Raw genomic sequence first — 20,839 nt, 5'->3', positions numbered from 1 at the left:
TTAGTTTTAATTTCAACGCCCGGTTAATTTATTGCAACAATCTACTTGTTCCCAGGATCGACATCTCTGTGCTGTCCGTCATATCCACCCAGCTGCAATGCATCAGAAGTGCCTTGCTTATGAAGCTCAAACGGTTCACGGTGGGTATATACAGAATATACTCTTTGATAGCTTCATTTTTAGGGTTCCGTATCAAAAAGTTATAAAGGTAGGTCGTCTGTCTGTGTGTCACATTCCTAAATATCTCGAGTATTGCTTCGTCGTATATTCTTATCATCAACAACCAAATAAACCTCATGGAAAAGATCTTATGTACATTAGTAGTACATTACATACTATTTAGTAGGAAATTATATACACATTATCGCCAACGTCCATACCACGATGAACACACCGGTTCTCGTCCGATCACCGAAGTTAAGCAACGTCGGGCGCGGTCAGTACTTGGATGGGTGACCGCCTGGGAACACCGCGTGTCGTTGGCTTTTTGCTTTTTTTTATTCGTCTCAATGATTTCACCACAATGAATTTATAGAAAAAGTTATTTATTTTTAACTATGTATTTTATGTACCTATGTACAAACTTAATCACAAAATTATATAGGTCGTAGGAATAAATAACAAACGTTGATGTTATTTAAAAAAAAAGTACCTACTTAGGTGTTATTTTCAACAGCTTCCAGTTCTACTAAAATTAAATCTTGAATCTTAGATCTAAGTCTTAGCTTTCGCACCAAAGGAATTTTGTCCATATACGGAAGCAGGCTCTCGAAAAACAACATATCGTGATTTTTGTCTTTTTCGTTCTCTTTTTGTTTGCAAAAGTTGATCATTGTCCTCAATTATGTGAAGTCTTTTATTCTGTGGTGATTCTCCCATACATGCATTTTCTTCGTAGTCTATACTGACGTTTGTTTCATCTTCTGAATTTAGTGAGCGTTTTAGAAACATTAATGGCTCATAATATTGCCAGGAAGTGCAGGCGTTATCTGTTCCATCGACAGTTGGCTTTTCTGATATCTTCTTGTGTTCTTTGAAGAAATAGGCGCGCATGTTCTTCCATCTGGATTTTATTGTCTTGACTGCAATAAAAAAGTTATCTAATAAGTTAGAGGTCTAAAAAGGTTAGGTATGTACCAGACAATTTATCAATACATTGTTATAAAGGCGTAGATTTGTAATCTATATAGCCTATGTAGGTATGCGACCTCCAATTTTCACGAGACGTGATTCTCAAATAAATTATTATAATGTGTTAGGATACGAACCGTCTCTTTGCAACTCGTAAGCCACCTCTTCCCACAATTTCTTCAAAACAATCGCGTTTTTGTGAAGGTCGTTGTCCGGATTCCACAGGGGTTCCCTTTTGTACACAGCTTCTATCAATGCGTCATCCATCTTGAACTTCGTTAGCAATTGTTTTTGTAGGCGTCAAACTGTGTGTCTACTTCGCGAGACGCCAGGCGACTACCCGGGCTAGCCGCGTCGCGTGCTATCTGGATGCCGGAGGGCGTTGAACCCAGTGTTGAAAATTCTAGAAATTTTTCCTTATATTATAACCATGTGTCTGCTTCGTGAGACGCCAGGCGACTACCTAGCCGCGTCGCGTTCTATCTAGAGGTGGCGAAGGGCGTTGAACCTAGTGTGGAAAATTCTAGAAGTTTTAACATCATTTTGTTACGGATGTTGCGATACAAATCAATCTTCATATGTAGTGTAGGAATTTAGCTGACATTTAATCGTTCTTACTTATATTTTCATAAAATGGAAAAACATAACTTTTATTTAATATAAAGATAAAATAATTACAATCGAGACTTATACTACATATACTAATAACTAAATAAATTAATAATTACAAATGAAATTAAAATTAAACTATTTACTAACTAAATCCACTCCGAGTCCTTCCCGCTACAAAGGACCCACCACCCTGACATTTTGGCATTACAAGTTTACGTCCTATCTCTAGATAGCATTTCGTCAAAAACATCTACTTCTGGTGTCCATGGGCGGCAGGCGGCAGTGATCGCTTACCATCAGGCGACCTGTCTGCTCGTTTGCCGCCTATCTAGAAAAAATTGTCCTCGACACTAATAGATACCTACTAATATCGAAATTTATATTTATACACCACCTTTGTTTATTCTTAATCCAACTTATCAGACCAAGTACCTGCCATACTTATTTTGAAATGTTCTGTTAAAAAATATAAAATTCATAATAATTCATAATTCATTTATTTGCATAAGATAGTGTGCATGCAGGTTTACATATAGTCTTACGTAAAAGTGAGTAGGTATCAACTACCTCGTCGCAAAGTGACATGCAAATGATGATCTTAATCTATATATTTATAGGCGACTAATAATCTTCTTTCAGTTCGAAGGTCAAGAGATAGCGATGGACAGCAAAGTGGGCATCTTCATCACCATGAACCCAGGGTACGCTGGACGTACGGAACTCCCGGAGTCAGTGAAGGCTCTGTTCAGGCCCGTGGTCTGCATTCTGCCGGATTTGGAGATGATCTGCATGATATCGCTGTTCTCTGACGGATTCCTGACTGCTAAGGTACCTGTCAGCATAAACCAGGGTATATACGAAAGTATTATTAGTATCGGCGTACTTGTACTATTATATATTCTGTGGTATCGGTGAAGACTGTGCGTTGTTCAGACCCAAACAACACACAGTCGAGTTTTAACTTTTTGACATTTTTCTTCAGGAACAGGCTGTAACAGCACAAACGAGCTCATAATTTTTGACACCACATTCAGCTTTCCTATAGGTTTAAATCTGCCTCCAGGTCCTGGCAAAGAAGATGACAGTGCTATACAAAGTGGCCCGAGAACAGCTGTCGAAACAGTCTCACTACGACTGGGGGCTCCGGGCCCTGACTGCCGTGCTTCGGATGGCGGGCAAGATGAGAAGAGAGGGCGTCGGGCTGCAGGAGATCGTCGTGCTAATGCGAGCTCTAAGGTAAGGTAGATTAGATTAGATTAGATTTCTTTATTTCATGATAAAAATTACACTATAAATTTGTTACATGTCAAAGTTATGTTTATCTTCTCATCATGATCGTCAAAAATTACATTATGATTTGAAAATAATAAAATGAATAGTTTCTCCCAATAAGGATTGTCATTTACAAAGAGAAATACACAAAGCACAATAAAATTAACAAATGAAATAAAATCCGAAGTCAGTGTAATCAAATGCACGCTATCACAAATTCAATTCCATGTACTCATTTACAGAGTACAGAGGGTTATGTTATCTAACAAAAGGTTTCTCAATTTGCGCTTAAATGCTTCGTCACATGGCTCATTCCTAAGATCGGCAGGTAAGTGTTCGAAGTAATTAAGTAGGGCCAATGACACGCGGGTCTTTTTTATAATATCCTTTGTACCAAGCAATCGGTCACCATTGAAACCAGTACAGCAAAGTACTTTGTCTTTTAGACTAGGCCGAGCTCCACCTTATTTCTCTCTGGACATTCGTCATCCACGTTGTTCGCGGTCTACCCCTCCCTCTTCCATGCACAACCAACCATTGTAACTTAGTTTTAATGTGTCTGCAGGGATATGAACTACCCGAAGTTCGTGTTCGAAGATGTGCCACTATTCCTGGGGCTGATTAAAGACCTGTTCCCGGGCGTGGATTGCCCGCGAGTCGGCTACCCGGAGTTCAACGCCGTGGTGCTCGAAGTGTTGGAGAAGGATGGCTACATCATTATGCCCGTGCAGGTGAGACGTTCCATCAGTCATGGGGGTTGTCAAAGTTGTATTGTCATCTACTATAGAGTACAGAAGGGTTACCATGAAATACTAAAGCCGTTCTGTTTAGATTGAGAGAGAGGGACGGAGCTATATGTTTTATTGTGTCCCTTTCTATCGACCTAAACTGAACGGCTTAGTACTTCATGGTAACCCCCTGGCTCCTCTTTTGCATTCATAGAATGATCATATACGTGACAGCTTCTCTTTTGCACACTTCAGCAGTATTTAAGCGTAGGTAAGCGAAATGATAGGTTTGTGCGTGAAATTTATCATTATAGTTGTCGAATTTGTGTTGTCGTCTAATATACTATCACTCCGCAGGCCTCTTTTCATAAACTATGCTTTCGCCGCTTATCCCTATACAGGACTCTTAAAGCGTTTTCACACTATCCGATCCGTTATCGGATATAGGAAGGATGTCAAAGGGAGATATCAAAGATGGTGCATTTGATAATAGGATATCGGTCCTACATCCGATATCGGATTGGATAATGTGTGCTCTTATTTGTCTATGTCTTCTTCTGACTACTTCATTTAGTTATGTACTGTAAGTAAGTGTGTATGTATTATGAATTACTACATAAATACGAGGAGTATGTGATATCGGCTGTCTATAATTTCAATTGACTTATATGTATTGTAATCATGTTATGCCCAGGTGGACAAAGTCGTGCAGCTGTATGAGACCATGATGACGCGTCACTCATCCATGATTGTGGGTCCCACGGGCGGAGGGAAGACGGTGGTGGTACAGACCCTGGTTAAAGCTCAGACCAATATGGGCTTGCCCACCAAGCTGCAAGTCCTCAACCCTAAGGTAAGATTCCATACATACTGGCCTTAACATCAATTTCAGACGATTTATGGTGCAATGTACGAGAAACATCGCTTTTGGTGGCTAAGTAGACCTATGCGAGAGCAGCATACTTTGCCACATAGCTGACAAGGGAAGCTTGCAACCGATTGCGACGTTTTGCTACGGTGCCTTCTTTACCTCTTGTCTGCAAGTGCCGCAAGCGCAACCCCGCAAACCAGGTCTTATCGACGAACTTGCGACCATCTCCAATGCACTCCAGTACACATGCTTTCACACACTTACACATTTATCAGAATACTTACTTAGACTGACAAGACTACAAGAGATATATACGCTCTCTCTGTGACGCATATATTATGATTTATGATGCACATAAAGTGAACTGTGACTGGGGTGAATAACCAAACCTGTGCTAGCACAGCACAGTGTAAATGCCAAGTTATAGTTTAATTTATAATGTTGTAAATTACAGATAATTTATTATTCCCCTCACTAGCTCGGAAACACGCGTTTTGTCCTTTAATACCAGCGGGTAAAAACGCATTTTATCCACTAGTGGATAAAGTAATTTTACCTTGAATAGGTATAGCCAAATGTTCTACTTCCAAATTGATAAAAGTGGATTAATCTAGTGATAAACATGTTTTACCACCTGTTGAACTACTGGAAGCAGTGATAAACGCGTTTTTTTGCGTTGTAAGTAATTTCCTCGTGAGGGGAAAAGTTTTGTGTTACACACGGGTGCAAATGTATTTTACTTCTCGTGTGTTGAAAAACTCGCCATGTTCAGGATTCTATTTTCGAACCACTCGCTTCGCTCGTGGTTCGACTATAGAATCCTTTCACTTGCTCGTTTTTCAATTCCACACTCGACGTTAAAATACAACTTTGCACCCTTACACACAAATAAACAAATAATTATTTTCAGGCCTGTTCCGTAATAGAACTGTACGGAATCTTGGACCCGGTGACCAGAGATTGGACGGATGGACTGTATTCCAAGATTTTCCGAGAGATGAACCGGTTAGCTTTAATCACCTACTGTGATCAACTATTTACTTTGTCAATAAAGGGTCAACATGAATGACGTAGGTCTCTCACTGATCCTCCTGTCACATTACGAAATCACCTAAGTTCCATTTTCTTATTATACATTTTATTTTTTTATTACTACGTCGGTGGCAAACAACCGTACGGTCCGCCTGATGGAAAGCGGTCATCGTAACATATGGACGCCTGCAATTCAAGAAGTGTCACGTGCGCGTTGCCGACCCATTAGAAACTTGTACACTTATTTTTTGAAGAACCCCATACTGGTGCATTAGGTAATTACGAAAGTCGTCAAATTACGAAAGTCGCATAAAAATCACTATTATTTCCATCATATCAAGATTCCCCATTCGGAATTATTCGAGCATTTCTGTCATTCGGAATTACCCTAATGCACCTTATATTATTTTAAACAGACCGGCAGAGGAAGGCGAGCGCCGCTACTCTCTCTTCGACGGCGACGTAGACGCCCTCTGGATCGAAAACATGAACTCCGTCATGGACGACAACAAGCTCCTAACCCTGGCCAACGGCGAACGGATACGCCTGGCTTCATACTGCGCGCTGCTTTTCGAAGTCGGCGACTTGAACTATGCCAGCCCTGCCACTGTGTCTAGGGCTGGCATGGTCTTCGTCGATCCTAAAAATCTTGGATACGAACCGTATTGGGAAAGGTATACAAATAATTTAAGAAAAAAAAGTAAAAAGCCAACGACACGCGGTGTTCCCAGGCGGTCACCCATCCAAGTACTGACCGCGCCCGACGTTGCTTAACTTCGGTGATCGGACGAGAACCGGTGTATTCAACGTGGTATGGACGTTGGCGATTTTGATGGCAAAATTATAAAATGTTATGTTTATTACATAATATCATTATGTACATAAGTCACGTCACATTAATATTTAAAATACAGGGTGAAATAAAAAGGACCGTTTAAACTTTGCATATTTAGTGACTTTTGAGGTCATAATAGTGAACAACATAATGAACAAGATTTATTATGGGACCAATGCTGAAATCGCGAAAAAATATTTAGCTGTTCCATAGAAATGAAAGGGCATCATGATCATGACAGTCGAAATGTATGAAACAACCAATTTTTTTTTGCGTTTAGCATTGGCACACCTCGGACACTGGCGATCGAAATATAGGAAAGAGGCGCGTTCCTAGCACACAGTCTAAGCTCGTGTAGGTAAACGCGTACTATGCTTGTATGAGTGAAATATAACAGGTCGACTGGTCGCGGTTTTGACAGGCGGTAACTGTGAGGTAACCGAGAGGGGGTAGGCGGCACTTTCAGCGGGGAGCGGGAGTGACTACCCTGTACGATAGTACTCGTTATTATACTGTGGGATTGGTCCCTTAATAATATCTTGTTCATTATTACCTCAAAATTCACTATGCAGTTTGAACGGATTTTTCTTTTTCTTTTTATTTCACCGTGTATAATAAAGCTTCTTATTACAGGTGGCTTCGAGGCCGCAACAACGAGGAGGAACGCGAGCAGCTGAAGGATCTCTTCGACCACTACGTGGCCGGAGCCATTAACTACATAGTGTTTGGACTGTTCGGCCTGCAGCAGCAAACGCCTCTGAAGACCATTGTACCGCAAACTGGGCTTAATCTGGTATTTATATTATTATTTATAACCTTTTCTTATGTAAACACATGCTTAATTGAAGTCATTGTGTTTAAAGAAAAACTTTAGTTTAGAAAATCATATTTTGATATTTGCGCCATCTATGTCGCTCAGGTAAAACTATACAAAAATTTCATTTTCACGCCATCTATACTGTACAACTAGAACTAACAAGCGTCAGTACTCTCTACTAAACTAGTTGCCGTTGTAGTTCAATTGGTCAGCGACAGATGGCGCGAATCTCAACTATGGTTGTAGTAGTTTTGCGCGTAGGTGATAGATGGCGCTGATAACAAAAACATCAAGAGTCATATTTCTTGTTCAAGAATCTTATATTTTTATATAAATTTTTTATAAGTTATTATATAAATAATGTGATAAAATAATAAATTAACAATAACTATGTTCAGGTCACGCAACTCTGTTACATGATAAGTGGCCTGTTGCCAAACAGAGAAAATGCCAATGAACCAGTGGACAAATCAATCGTCGAGTGCGTGTTTATGGTGGTATGTACTATTTTTTTGTAAAGTACATAAAAAAAAACAAATATTATGTGTCATATTGTATTACAACGGAAAAAAAAGCATTCAAAAAGTTGGAGGTGCGGGGTATCGATCCCCGTACCTCTCGCATGCTAAGCGAGCGCTCTACCATCTGAGCTACACCCCCGGATGAGAGCAGAGTTGAAATTAGTGATCTAAAGCGTGAGACAACGTGAGAATCAAATTTGATGAAATAAGTTCGCTGTTTGTTAGCACTTCTTCAAACGGGTAAACAAAGCGAACTTATAACTTATAATACTATGTACCCACAGGGGGCAACAGTTGCTCGGCGAGTTTCGTATTTGTATGAAAAGTTGCGTCGCCTCGTGTGCGCACTTTCATACTAGGCCATGGTCGCGACAAAAAAGTCGCCGGCAACAGTTGCCCGTGTGCGCGCTCTCTTATTTTATTGCATGTCTTTGTAATTTAATTTTAGTAAACTACTTTTTCTTGACTAAGGATTAAAATAATGAAAGAAATAAAGATTGCCGCACAAAACAAACAGATAGCTTTGTCTCCTAAGGGCCCACGCACACGGATGCAACAGTTGCACGGCGACATTTTTTGTCTCTGTCGTCACTCCTTAGACGCACGACAGAGACAAAAAATGTCGCCGTGCAACTGTTGCATCCGTGTGCGCGGAGCGTAATGGTGCACACTTGGCTGTTATTTTAAGTGTTGTATAACGTATAATAATGGTGTATGATCCCCTCGGCTCGCGCTCGTGCTTGTCAATTCGCGCCATCCCCTAATGGAGACAGTTCATATAAACACAGAATATATAATCTTATACTTTTAAACGAGCAATTCTTGTATATTTATTTATTTATTTATTTATTTATTTATATATATATTTATTTACACTGACGATCTCGGAAACCGCTCTAACGATTTCGCAGAAATTTGTTATGTGGGGGTTTTTGGGGGTGAAAAATCGGTCTAACTTATCCTTAGGTCCCGGAAAACGCGAATTTTCGAGTTTTCATGCGTTTTTCTTCGCGCGCCATCTCGTGTGCAGTAGTTGTACTCAGCTATTTATTGCAAACACTAGATGGCGACACAGGTCAAGATCTAAGATGGCGACACATAAGGATAGAGAGCGAAGCTCGGTTGCCCAGAGACTCGTATGTGCCTCTCTGGGTCTGGAGTTGTAGACCTAACATAAATGGACACTGCAAAGTTGCAAACCTTTATTAGGCGGGGGGCCGTATCCTTGTTTTGCCATCGACATAGTGTGGACATAGTATAAATAACAAGTTGACCTCACTTGCGTCGCCCTCTTACCAGAATTATATTTTTAGGCATTCGGCCGCTCTGATGTTTGTAAGGGCGACTGTATTGTGAGATTATGACTGACGGATGGGTCATGAGAGTGAAGCTTCTCACAACTGAGGATCGTATAAGTAGGTAGTAGATACACTACACTTCACAGGACTTAGCATGCGATTCCAATTAATTACATACCTACTAAACTTACATGTTGAGGTTTATACAAGGTGTGGCGAATCGCCACGCATCCAGATATGCCTCGAAGAGAGGAGCTAGTTTTGTTATGTTGCCAAGATGGCGAGAGGTTCTGAGAGAGAGAACTGTGTTTGATTTCGCTAGATTAATATTTTGTCCTAAATTGTAGAAAATATAATAAAACACAAAAACACCGTGTAAATCAGCCTTAGTCCGTTTTCACAGTATCCGATCCGATGTCGGATTTCGGAAGGTTTTCAATGGAAAACTCCAAGATGGCGCCTGTAATGTATGCGATATCGGTCCGACATCCGACATCCGATATCGGATCGGAATGTGAAAACGCACTTATGGTTATTTGCAGTCGATGTACAACAGTCTGGGCGCCGCAATAGTGGATGACGGTCGTTTCGACTTCGATAACTACATCAAGAAGGCGTGTCCGATGATGCTTGTTGAAGATAGTCTCGAAAAGAAGGCCACTACCAGTAAGTTCTTACATAATAAATAATGTAAATTGTTCACAAATTTCGATCACGCCCTTGCCAACGTCCATACCACGTTGAATACACCGTCCTCGTGTCACATTCCTAAATATCTCGAGTATTGCTCCGTCGTATATTCTTATCATCAACAATCAAATAATACATTACATTACATACTATTTAGTAGGAAATTATATTCACATTATCGCCAACGTCCATACCACGTTGAATACACCGGTTCTCGTCCAATCACCGAAGTTAAGCAACGTCGGGCGCGGTCAGTACTTGGATGGGTGACCGCCTGGGAACACCGCGTGTCGTTGGCTTTTTGCTATTTTTTCCAATTACTTTTTTTTTAAACATTTTTTTTTCAGTGTTTGATTTAATGCTGTTTTGTTTCTAGAACATTTCCCCATGGCGTTCCCAACATTGTACGACTACTGTTTGGAACTGTCAACACTGACTTGGGAGGCGTGGGTGTGGTTAATCCCAGAATACGTCCATGACAGGGAGATGAGGTTCTCGGGTATATTGGTCCCGACCGTGGACACTTTACGGATGACGTGGCTTATTAAAATTATGGAGAGCGTAAGTTGCCTTTTGACCACCATTTTACCTACTTTATTTTTGGAAAGTCTTAACTGAAGTAATATTTTTGGAATTTCTTATTAGGTGGAAAGGCCAGTGTTACTCGTTGGCGACACAGGGACTTCAAAGACTGCCATCATCAGCAATTACTTGAGAGGTTTGCCGCCTGAAAAATACGTAAGTATTGTCGATAAAAATACGCTGTGTCGTAAATAGTGTAGAAGGGCAAAGGGGAGACTTGTATGAAACAGCGTTTTTATTCAGAAACATATTTGTAAATTGACGCGATTTAATGTCTTCTATTGAAAGCTATAACTATTACCTTATTACATGTAACATTTCATTTTGCAGCTGGTCCAACAAATGAACTTCTCCTCTCGAACTTCGTCAATGGACGTGCAGCGCAACTTGGAGTCAGTGGTGGAAAAGCGAACTAAAGATACATTCGGTCCGCCTGTTGGGAAGAAACTTCTCGTCTTTATAGACGATATGAACATGCCTATTGTAAGTTTTAATTTCGAGTTATCAAAGTCGCCAACGTCCATACTCCATACCACGTTGAATACACCGGTTCTCGTCCGATCAACAACGTCGGGCGAGGTCAGTACTTGGATGGGTGACCGCCTGGGAACACCTCGTGTCGTTGGCTTTTTGCTTTTTATTTTTTTGTACAGAATAAATATTTTTTTATGTTCAAAAATATTTCTCCATTGCGCTGTACGATGTGTTTATTTTATTGCTAATTTCTTAGTCAATATTTCTGTATGAATCAGGTGGACACATACGGCACTCAACAACCGATAGCTTTGTTGAAACTTCTATTCGAGAGGAAAGGTTTCTACGACAGGGGCAAGGACCTGAACTGGAAGAACCTGAAGGACATAGGCTTCCTTGCTGCTATGGGTAAAGCTGGAGGTGGTAGGAACGATGTAAGTATACAAATGTAATTAATTACCCACTATCCACTATAACAGCAGATAACTAAACCGAATCTCGTAAGATCTAAAAACACCGACGCTATTTTTATTGCTTATTTTCTAACATAGATACCTTATTGGTATTTCGTCGGTGTTATCGGTGTTCTGTGATGGTGTGGCGTCAAAAATTTAGCTACAAAACATGGAAGTCGGTCAAACATGTTCGCCATTGGCTTTTACCTATACCCTGTAGGTAAGTCCAGCCATCACAACTGATGTACTATGAGCTGCAAAAGTGCATAGCGAATTTATCAATGAATTCGTTCATAATTTCTCCATGCACTTTTGCAGCTGATAGTACTTAGACTGCCTCATCAGGCAGGCAAGCATGGTCGCGCGATAAATGATAAAACATCAGGCCGTCCCTATCGCACTATAGGCAAGTGCGACAGAGACGGCCTGTTGTTTTATCATTTATCGCGTGACCATGCTTGCCTGCCAGGATACCTAATTACTTTAGTCGCTGCAACTATCATCTGGAAAGATGCTGTGGCCAATGATGACGATGATGACACACAAAATCCAAATCTGTCACAATGGCTTCCAGGTGGACCCTCGCTTCATCTCCATGTTTTCGGTGTACAATCTGCAGTTCCCTGCAGAAACCACCCTCCGGCATATTTACACCTCCATCATTGCGGGCCATTTTGATATCTTCCCAGAAGAAATACAAGAAATAACTGACAAAATCGTCCAAATGACTCTAGACCTTTACAAGGTACCTAAGTATATTTTATTAGTTCTAGATAGGTATCAGGTGATTCGTCTGTTCGTTTTATTATAAAGCCTATGGGTGCCTTTCCACCAGAGATTTTCTACCCCACGTTACTGGATGCGTCTGATATTCACCAATTAGCTTAGTCGAACCGGTTCCTACTAGCGCTATGCTTTGTGGAACAATGAACATGATTGGTGGATATCAAACACATCCACGTAGCGCCTCTCTAGTGGAAAGGCACCTTAAAGGTGCATCACATCTACCAGTGGAAAACCTTGGCGTCATATACGTTCAGTACATCACACCTACCAAATGCAATTAGATTTAAGAGATTGCCACTGCCAAATAAAGAGGAACCCTTATAGTCGATAAAAATCGCGTAGCTTTTAAGTCCAATTATGCGATAGCAAATAGAGCAAATCTGATCTCAGCAGTCAGGTCGCCTGATGGTATAAGCGATTACTGCCGCCTATGGACACCCGAAACACCAGAAGTGCTGGAGGTGCGTTCAATGTACGCTCTTTTCTTGAACGCTCTTTTATTAAACGTTTACAGATTATAATAGTGGAGCTCCCGCCGACCCCCGCCAAGTTCCACTACATCTTCAACCTTCGCGACCTGTCCCGCATCGCCGCTGGCCTGCTGCTGACACACCCCAACTACTTCAGCGAGAAGCGCGCCATGGTCCGGTGCTGGCGCAATGAGTTCACAAGAGTAATTTGTGACAGACTTATCAACATGCAGGTGTGTGTACGAAAATGTCGGTCTACTTGGTGTACCTCCTACCACTTATTAGTCTACCGCCTAATCTACTAATACTTGATCTACTACTAAACTGTTTGGACATTTTTAAATTGGCACATTTGCGAGAAGCGGTTATCATCTCATCCTCATGCATGTGTTTTAATTCAAAATTAGTCTTAAGTATCACATCAATGGCCTCTAACATCAATAATATGATGGGTTGACGGGTTAAGCAGCATCCATTAGATTGCGGCACTTCCGCAAATAACTAGTCACTCACGCAAAGCTGGCAGGAGAATGTCGTGGCCGTGTCCAGTGACAAAGGTTGGTTAGCGCGCTGCGCTGGTGTCTTAATCTCGTGTAGAGTGGTGTAAGAAAGTCATAATTAGTCTACGTCCTTCCTTTTCTTATCATATTGGTCACCATGTCATAAATCAGACTTCAATCATTATCATTTACCCGGCTGCTGTTAAAACTAAAAATTAGATTTTTCTACATTATCAAAACCTCTGCTTTTCAACTGCTTTATTTGGGTGTCTGTTTTTCTGTTAGGTACCCAGAACACAAAAGAAAATTTACCATTTTTATCAAACATCATTTAGTCAAGTACGTATCTTCTAAGTTTTAAAACGAATTCAACAGGACAATGAGCTCATGCGGAACCACATGAAAGAGCACATAGTGAAATACTTCCCTGAGGAGGAACCCGTAGTGCTGGAAGAGATTGTCGTCCCTGAGGAAGAGGTCAAGGAGGAGGAGGAATTAGACGGTATAACGCTTTGACTTTAGCGCAGACACCGGCAATACCTAACATATATGTTACTCTTCGAAGGCCGCAAAAGCATCTGGCACGATCTTATGAGCGATAGGGCTTCGAAGGTGTTATTGCTGGTGACTAGGCTTCAATCAATTAAACAAAAAAAAATTAAAGACAGAACTCTCGACAATGAAAATAAAATGAAATTGATACAACATCATCATCCTCCTTGCGTTATCCCGGCATTTGCCACGGCTCATGGGAGCCTGGGGTCCGCTCTGTCAACTAATTCCAAGATTTAGCGTAGGCACTAAAAAAACTGCCATCTGACCTTCCAACCCGAAGGGTACTTAGGCCTTTAGTCCGGTTTCCTCACGATGTTTTCCTTCACCGAAAAGCCACTGGCAAATATCAAATGACGTTTCGCACATAATTTCCGAAAAACTCAGTGGTACGAGCCAGGGTTGATACAATACAACATATTGACAATTTATTCTGCAGAATTTGGTGACCCTATAATAAAGGAGAAGAAACCGGAAGAAGCCGGTGCAGACGCGGACGAAACCGTTGAAGAGGAAATTGAAGAAGAACAGGAAAGAGTGTTGACGGTACGAAGAAAAACTTATCATAAAGTTGAAAAAGTTTTTATTAGTAAGGAAATTAAACATTTCATTGGGTCAACACCGATATTTGACAATGATTTGAATTCCAACTACCTATGTACTCGTATAAAGAAAATCTAGCCTTGGAACTGCGTCATTCAAATCCATACTAATATTATAAATGGCAAAGTGTGTGTGTCTGTTTGTTTGTTTATATTGCACGGCACAACGGAGCAACGATTTGATGTGATTTTTCATGTGATAGTTGAAGGGATGGAGAATGACATCGGCTACTTTTTGTATCTTTATATCCCTCCTCTTACCTATAATGGGGGTGGACGTTTGTATGGAGCATTTCGCAATTTTTGCGAATTTATCGCGAGCGAAGCCGCGGGCAAAAGCTAGTAATAGATAAACCTGAAAATAATAATTGGTCTAGTCCATACGTGCGAATAAAAAGTCCCATCGCTGTTCTCGCTCCAATGTATGGCCACATGTCGTGGCTGAGCCGTTACAGCTTTAGACCACATGTGTGGAAGCTTTGACTATAGTCAGTCCAAGGGTGGTTTTGAATTCAATTAAATTAATATTCTAGTTGGAAGAATACGTGGAACGAGACCCGTTACTGTTCGGCGATTACAGAAACGCACTAGATGAAGAGGAGATCCGATACTATGAGGATCTGCTTGACTACGAGGCCGTTTATTTCTTGTTCCAAGAGGTAAAATGTTGTTACAAATATACCGTCATTACTTTCATGAATGGATAGCAAATCATAAGCATATTATAATCGTTCTCAACGAGTAGGTACGTTTTTATTCGTCACTGGCTTATTGTGTTACTTTTTTACGTGACAACCTGACAGCCATATTTAGAATCTATTCTGAAGAACGGTTTTCTAGGTAAGTATTCGTAGTAATAACCGTTAATTGATATTAAGAAAGTCAACCACTAAGTAATCGAAAAAAAAAATCAAATTTTCTATGGAAATTAAACCTTGCCTTTCCCTTTTCTTAGTGCCAAGATTTGGTTGGCCTTCTAGTTAGCCATTATAACATTTGACAGATCCTGGACGAATATAATGAGCGCATTGGCAAGATGTCAGTCGTGTTGTTCGAAGATTGTCTGGAACACTTGACGCGCACGCATCGAATCCTGCGCATGGACAGAGGCAACGCTATGATCATCGGCGTTGGTGGGTCGGGCAAGAAGAGCATTTGCCGGCTGGCTGCTTTCGCTGCAGGTATTCACTACAAATAACTTTTACTAAATATTATTATATTGCATTTCTGTCTATTTTGGGCCAGGTATCCTGCTGGCAATGTAACTGGGTCTTTTCGTAATGGACATTGGACACTGAATATTACCCACTTATTCATAAACGTACTCTAAAGTTATCAAGCCGATAAAGTTCGTTTGTCCTTTTCTATCACACCAACACGTCGGAAAGGGACAAACGAACTTTATCGGCTTGATAACTTTACACCGTGTCCAATAAGTCCGAATACTCACATTTTACCTCAGTTCTAAAGATATAGGAATCACAGGCCATCAAATTCTTATTTAAACTAAAGAGTATATTCCTCTTAATAAAATACAAGCACAAAGTACATGAAATTTCCGAAGTGTCTAAGAAAAACAAAGAGGTAAAGTGCCAACAAAATACTTGCTCGGCACGCAGGTGACGAGTTATTTTTTATAAGGAGAATCTGTATGTGATAAAACAGACGCCACGTGTCCAAAATAAACTATTATGGGTACCGAGGATAGATAACGTTCCGGGCAACTAGAAAAATGTGCCTAGGTTCCAGAGCTCACCATCGGCCCAGGTGTGGGATGCAGTATGTAAGCGAGGTAAACTACCTTCAGTACTTACAGATAAAAGCGTTAAAATCAACGTTTTTTTCTTTAAAACCAAGGTTTTGGAGAAAAAAATGCCTTAAAGTTAAAAAGGATGCTTGGGAATGAGTATCATGTGTCCCAACAAGACGCACCTCCAGCACATTCGGCAAATGGTATTCTAGCGTAGTTTCAGACTAATTTGGCAGTTTTTTATCCGAAACATGAATGGCCACCCAGGCCTCCAGGTTTAGGTATAGGCTATTTTGTATGGTCATACATGCTTTGAAGACTAAATTTTTATAAAATCATAAACCTATGTCATTTCAAAAAGGTTATCGAGAGTATTTGGGATGAAATGTGAAGAAAACGGTGCGTGCCGCGTGTGATCCATTTGAGAAGCGTTTGAGGCTGGTAAACAAGTTAATGCTGGAGTTATTCCAAAACATTTGTTGTGAATGTAGTAAATAAGAGTGCCATTCATAAAATATAATAATAATGTAGTAACTATTTGTTCATTTTGTTTTATTGGCTATTTGTGCTGTATTCAAACTTATTGGACACGGTGTAGAGTACGTTAATGAATAAGGGGGTTAATATTTTTTCTGAATTTTGAACTGACCACCGTTCTCAGGTTGTGATACATTCGAGATCACGATCACACGCAACTACAACGAGAACACGTTCAAGGACGACATGAAGCGGCTGTACAACCAGCTCGGGGTGGAAAACAAGAAGACCGTGTTCCTGTTCATGGCTGCACAGGTAATTAACCCTTTAACCGCCAGAGTCTGATATATAAGACATCACATATCCAGCTCATTCCGCCATAGTCTGATAAATAAGACAAAGATCTGATTTGGTTTTTACAGCCCATTTATAACTCCCATAACTATGCCAACCTTACTTTGCGTGGTACAATACCTGTCGGTGGCGACACGAGCACGCTCGATCAAAAATTTCTGGCGGTTAAAAGGTTAAACTGTATCTTGAAAAAAAAGTAAAACCTGATTCTCACAAATCCTGGTGTTCCTGGGCTCATTCTAATCAAAACCGACAGCTCTCTCGCTCTCCTCCACCATTGAAATGGTCCCAAACGTCCCTTCATTATGTCAAGTTTCAGTAAAAAAAAAACTACTTGCACATGCCAGAAATTATAGAAATTGAGGTTTCCACAACCTCACATCAAGAATGGTCTTCGATCAATTTTGTATAATCACTTAATCAGGATTTAATCTCCTAGTGATTCTGAATTCTGAGTTAAACGAGCCCAATCAATAAAGGATTTGTGGGAATCAAGTCTTCGTCTCCTATTTTAGAAAAAGGTGCACCTACGTTCAAAGGTGCAAGCTCTATACTGAAGCCAACCATAAATTTGATTCAACTAATGTACTTATGTTCCATCACATGGCTCTCCACTTACTGCTGGGAATTAGGGTCTCCTCTATTTCACTCTCACTTTAGCTTATAGGAATATTTCTTTTAATCAGATCCTGGAGGAAGGTTTCTTGGAATTCATTAACAACATTCTGATGATCGGCATGATACCAGCGCTCTTTGGCGACGATGAAAAGGACGCCATCATCAACTCTGTGCGTAATGCCAGCGCCGACGCTGGATACGGAGTTGCCAAGTAAGTTTATCAAAATGCTGCAGCCAATTTGTAAGGGTTCGGCAAACATTAGTGATGACACCTCTTTCATTTCCCTTGAGCGAAGTATGCCCCACCACGAATGTGTGGCCGCACCTTAAAATGATACAACTAGAAAAAAACAATAGACAAACGGGTTCCACTTGGATTGCCAATTTTACTTATCATCTGAAATTACCCTGCAGAGACGCTGTCTGGGCATTCTTCTGCAACAGATGTGCTGATAATCTCCACGTAGTCCTCTCTATGTCGCCAAGCGGTGACATCCTCCGTAACAGGTAAAAATTAATCTTGCATTCGTGCAGTTACTAATTTGAGCAGAAACTAACCGATAATGTTGTCTCCAGGTGTCGAAGTTTCCCAGGGTTGGTGAATAATACGACTATTGATTGGCAGTTTCCGTGGCCAAAGCAAGCTTTGTTGGCAGTAGCTAATGTATTCTTAGCAGACGTAAGTACCGCATGTATCAACCACTCCCAGATTGAAAAGAGAAGAGAAATTCGAGTGCTGTCCGAAAGTGGGATAGGTAACCGCTTGGGATAACTATGGAGTATGGACATTTACATTCTTTTTATCAAGAAAATCATTGTTTCTTTATTCCAGGTTGAAAAGATACCCGAAGAGTTCCGTCCGATAATAGTAGAGCATGTTGTTCATGTTCATATGTCTGTCGCAAGATATTCAGTGGAGTTCTTGCTACGGCTTCGTAGGAACAACTACGTCACGCCAAAGCACTATATGGATTACTTGACTACTTATTTGTCGCTGCTAAATGAGAAAGATTCGTTCATCATCGCACAGGTCAGTTCTGAATTAGAATGTTCAAAATATATAAAATGAAGGCAACTTAGAAAAAAGATTTTATGGAGATCCGTTATGTGACTTGATATATTTGTAGTGTGAGCGTCTAATCGGCGGTTTAGCGAAGATCGAGGAAGCAAACGTACAGTTAGAAGACTTGAATGCCAAGCTCGCCGTCCAGAAGGTTATAGTGGCTGAGCAGACGAAGGAATGCGAAGTACTGCTCAAGGAAATTTCAGTCGGTACGGACTTCAGTTTAGATTTACAACAGCTACAGTCCACCACTACATCTTGTTTCATCCCAAATCTCGACGTATACAATGTTCTTTTTTTTCTTAAATTATTTTTTTACTGTTCTTCAACGTTCGCTGCAGTAGGTACAAACTGCAGACTTATTTTTTATTACTGTTATGATAGCATGAAAAAACTACGGATAAAGCCGCCAAAAAACTGACATTCTTGTAACGATTGCAGCAACGGACGCGGCTCAGAGCAAGCAGCAAGTTGCAGCCATAAAGAGCGCAGAAATCACCGAACAGAAGGTCGTCATTGCTGAGGAGAAGTCAGAAGCCGAAGAAGCGCTATCAGCGGCTATGCCTGCTTTGGAGGCCGCTAGATTGGCTTTGGCCGATTTGGATAAGAACGATATCACTGAAATTAGGTCCTTCGCCACTCCGCCTGAGGCTGTGCAGGTTTGTGGTCTTATATCACAAGTACACCCATTGTAATGTCACCGAGAACGTCATCATAATCGAGAAGACGTTGGGAAGGCCGAAAGTTAGTCTGATAACCTTGCTTTGATGCTTTCTGATTTTCAATTCTTTCACGTACTTTCTGCTGTAGCTGTAGCACGGACCTTCCATTCTTACAGGTGGTATGCGAATGCGTAGTCATCATCCGCGGCATCAAGGACGTGAGCTGGAAGGGCGCGAAGGGCATGATGGCGGACCCCAACTTCCTGCGGAACTTGCAGGAGATGAACTGCGACCTCATCACGCAGAAGCAGGTTAAAGATGTAAAGGCACATATGAAGAAGAGCAAGAAGCTAGACACTATGCAATCGATCAGCAAGGCTGGGTTTGTGGACCATTTATATTTAAAGTTCTATACTTCACTTCCTTGAAATAGTTTTTTTTTCTACTCAGATTTAGGAGCTCTTTCAAATAGGAGAAAACAGGTCTCCTGAGATTTTTCCATTTCGTTACTATTTTTTAAATCACTTGAATCACTTCGTATGATGGTCAAAGAGGGGCACAAATGAAAATAGTATGAAAAGTCTGGGACACCTCTTTACCCCAATAAGGATCAAAAAAGCTCGTGATTCAGAACAGAAAATCTCAACTTTAAATAAATACAGTTAATTATTCACAGCTATTGCACTTTCATCGACGCTTATGTTTGTAACTTCTTTATATCTTAGATTAAGTGTAAGCAATATCTTTTTAACAGATACGGTCTCCTCAAATTCGTCATCGCCGTACTCGGCTACTGCGCAGTGTACAAAGAAGTCAAACCGAAGAAAGACAAAGTGGAACAACTAGAGAAGGAATACACAGAAGCCATTAACTATTTAGAGTCGCTGAACAGGGAAATCAACAGGCTGCAGAGGACATTAGATGGTCTGAACGCGAAGTATGACACGGCTATGTTGAGAAGACAGGAGCTGCAGGAAGAAACCGATATCATGATGAGGCGATTGGTTGCTGCTGATAAACTGATGTCAGGTAATTATTTACGTATAATTCTTGATTATTTAGAGATAAACAGGAAGGATATTAGGCTGCAGAGAACGTTAGATGGTCTGAACGCGAAGTATAATACGGCAGCTATGTCGAGGATATAAGAACTACAGGAGGAGACGGATATTGTGATGGGACGGTTGATAACAGCTGACAAACAGATGTCAAGTAATTTTAGGCGTGTAGAATTACCGTGACTTGATAGTGGCCCGGCAATAAATTCTAATTCTTATAACACTACTTCAAGTCACCAAATTATTTCCAAGATGTACTTTTTATAAAAAAAAATCATATTATGTACTTCTCTAAGAAATATTTTGGATCATGTAGAACAATTTGCACATCAATTAAAATTTCTTTCCCAGGTTTGTCAAGCGAGCAGAAACGCTGGACGATCGACTTAGCAGCCCTCTACGTGGAGCAATCCCGGCTCATCGGCAACTGCCTGCTCTCCGCCTCGTTCCTCTGCTACGCCGGGCCGTTCTCGTTCTCGTTCCGCGCGACGATGATCTACGAGGACTGGTTCGGGGACCTCACGGAGAGGGGGATACCGCTCACGCTGCCGTTTACCGTCGAGAGGAACTTAACTAATGAGGTGGAGATTAGCGGGTGGGTAGCGCGAGCCCACTGAGGGGACACTAGA

The 20,839-nt window shown here is 40.9% G+C and overlaps 1 protein-coding gene and 4 non-coding genes across 5 annotated transcripts in view; 3 read left to right on the top strand and 2 right to left on the bottom strand.

Annotated features, from left to right (window-relative positions):
• Positions 1-20,839, top strand: part of LOC125234939 (dynein axonemal heavy chain 10) — a 77,747-nt gene that overhangs the window by 37,035 nt on the left and 19,873 nt on the right. The window contains 29 exon segments of the mRNA XM_048141362.1: positions 56-140; positions 2,383-2,571; positions 2,807-2,979; positions 3,581-3,746; positions 4,438-4,596; positions 5,525-5,619; positions 6,063-6,320; positions 7,115-7,274; positions 9,660-9,783; positions 10,184-10,368; positions 10,453-10,545; positions 10,720-10,872; positions 11,142-11,297; positions 11,893-12,063; positions 12,619-12,807; positions 13,450-13,576; positions 14,066-14,172; positions 14,762-14,887; positions 15,232-15,409; positions 16,640-16,770; positions 17,496-17,638; positions 17,842-17,934; positions 18,004-18,106; positions 18,260-18,457; positions 18,555-18,699; positions 18,932-19,149; positions 19,329-19,534; positions 19,907-20,181; positions 20,562-20,805. Coding sequence (XP_047997319.1) covers positions 56-140; positions 2,383-2,571; positions 2,807-2,979; positions 3,581-3,746; positions 4,438-4,596; positions 5,525-5,619; positions 6,063-6,320; positions 7,115-7,274; positions 9,660-9,783; positions 10,184-10,368; positions 10,453-10,545; positions 10,720-10,872; positions 11,142-11,297; positions 11,893-12,063; positions 12,619-12,807; positions 13,450-13,576; positions 14,066-14,172; positions 14,762-14,887; positions 15,232-15,409; positions 16,640-16,770; positions 17,496-17,638; positions 17,842-17,934; positions 18,004-18,106; positions 18,260-18,457; positions 18,555-18,699; positions 18,932-19,149; positions 19,329-19,534; positions 19,907-20,181; positions 20,562-20,805 — 4,650 coding nt within the window.
• On the top strand, positions 367-485 carry LOC125235050. The gene has a single exon (XR_007178046.1). It is a non-coding gene; the product is annotated as a 5S ribosomal RNA (ribosomal RNA).
• On the bottom strand, positions 6,353-6,471 carry LOC125235040. The gene has a single exon (XR_007178041.1). It is a non-coding gene; the product is annotated as a 5S ribosomal RNA (ribosomal RNA).
• On the bottom strand, positions 7,886-7,958 carry Trnaa-agc. The gene has a single exon. It is a non-coding gene; the product is annotated as a tRNA-Ala (tRNA).
• Positions 9,988-10,106, top strand: LOC125235051. The gene has a single exon (XR_007178047.1). It is a non-coding gene; the product is annotated as a 5S ribosomal RNA (ribosomal RNA).

The sequence above is a fragment of the Leguminivora glycinivorella genome, chromosome 16 (genome assembly GCF_023078275.1).
Source record: "Leguminivora glycinivorella isolate SPB_JAAS2020 chromosome 16, LegGlyc_1.1, whole genome shotgun sequence".
Classification (NCBI taxonomy): Eukaryota; Metazoa; Arthropoda; class Insecta; order Lepidoptera; family Tortricidae; genus Leguminivora; species Leguminivora glycinivorella.
Note: the sequence above shows the minus strand (reverse complement) of the source record. Positions and strands in the feature narration are given on the sequence as shown.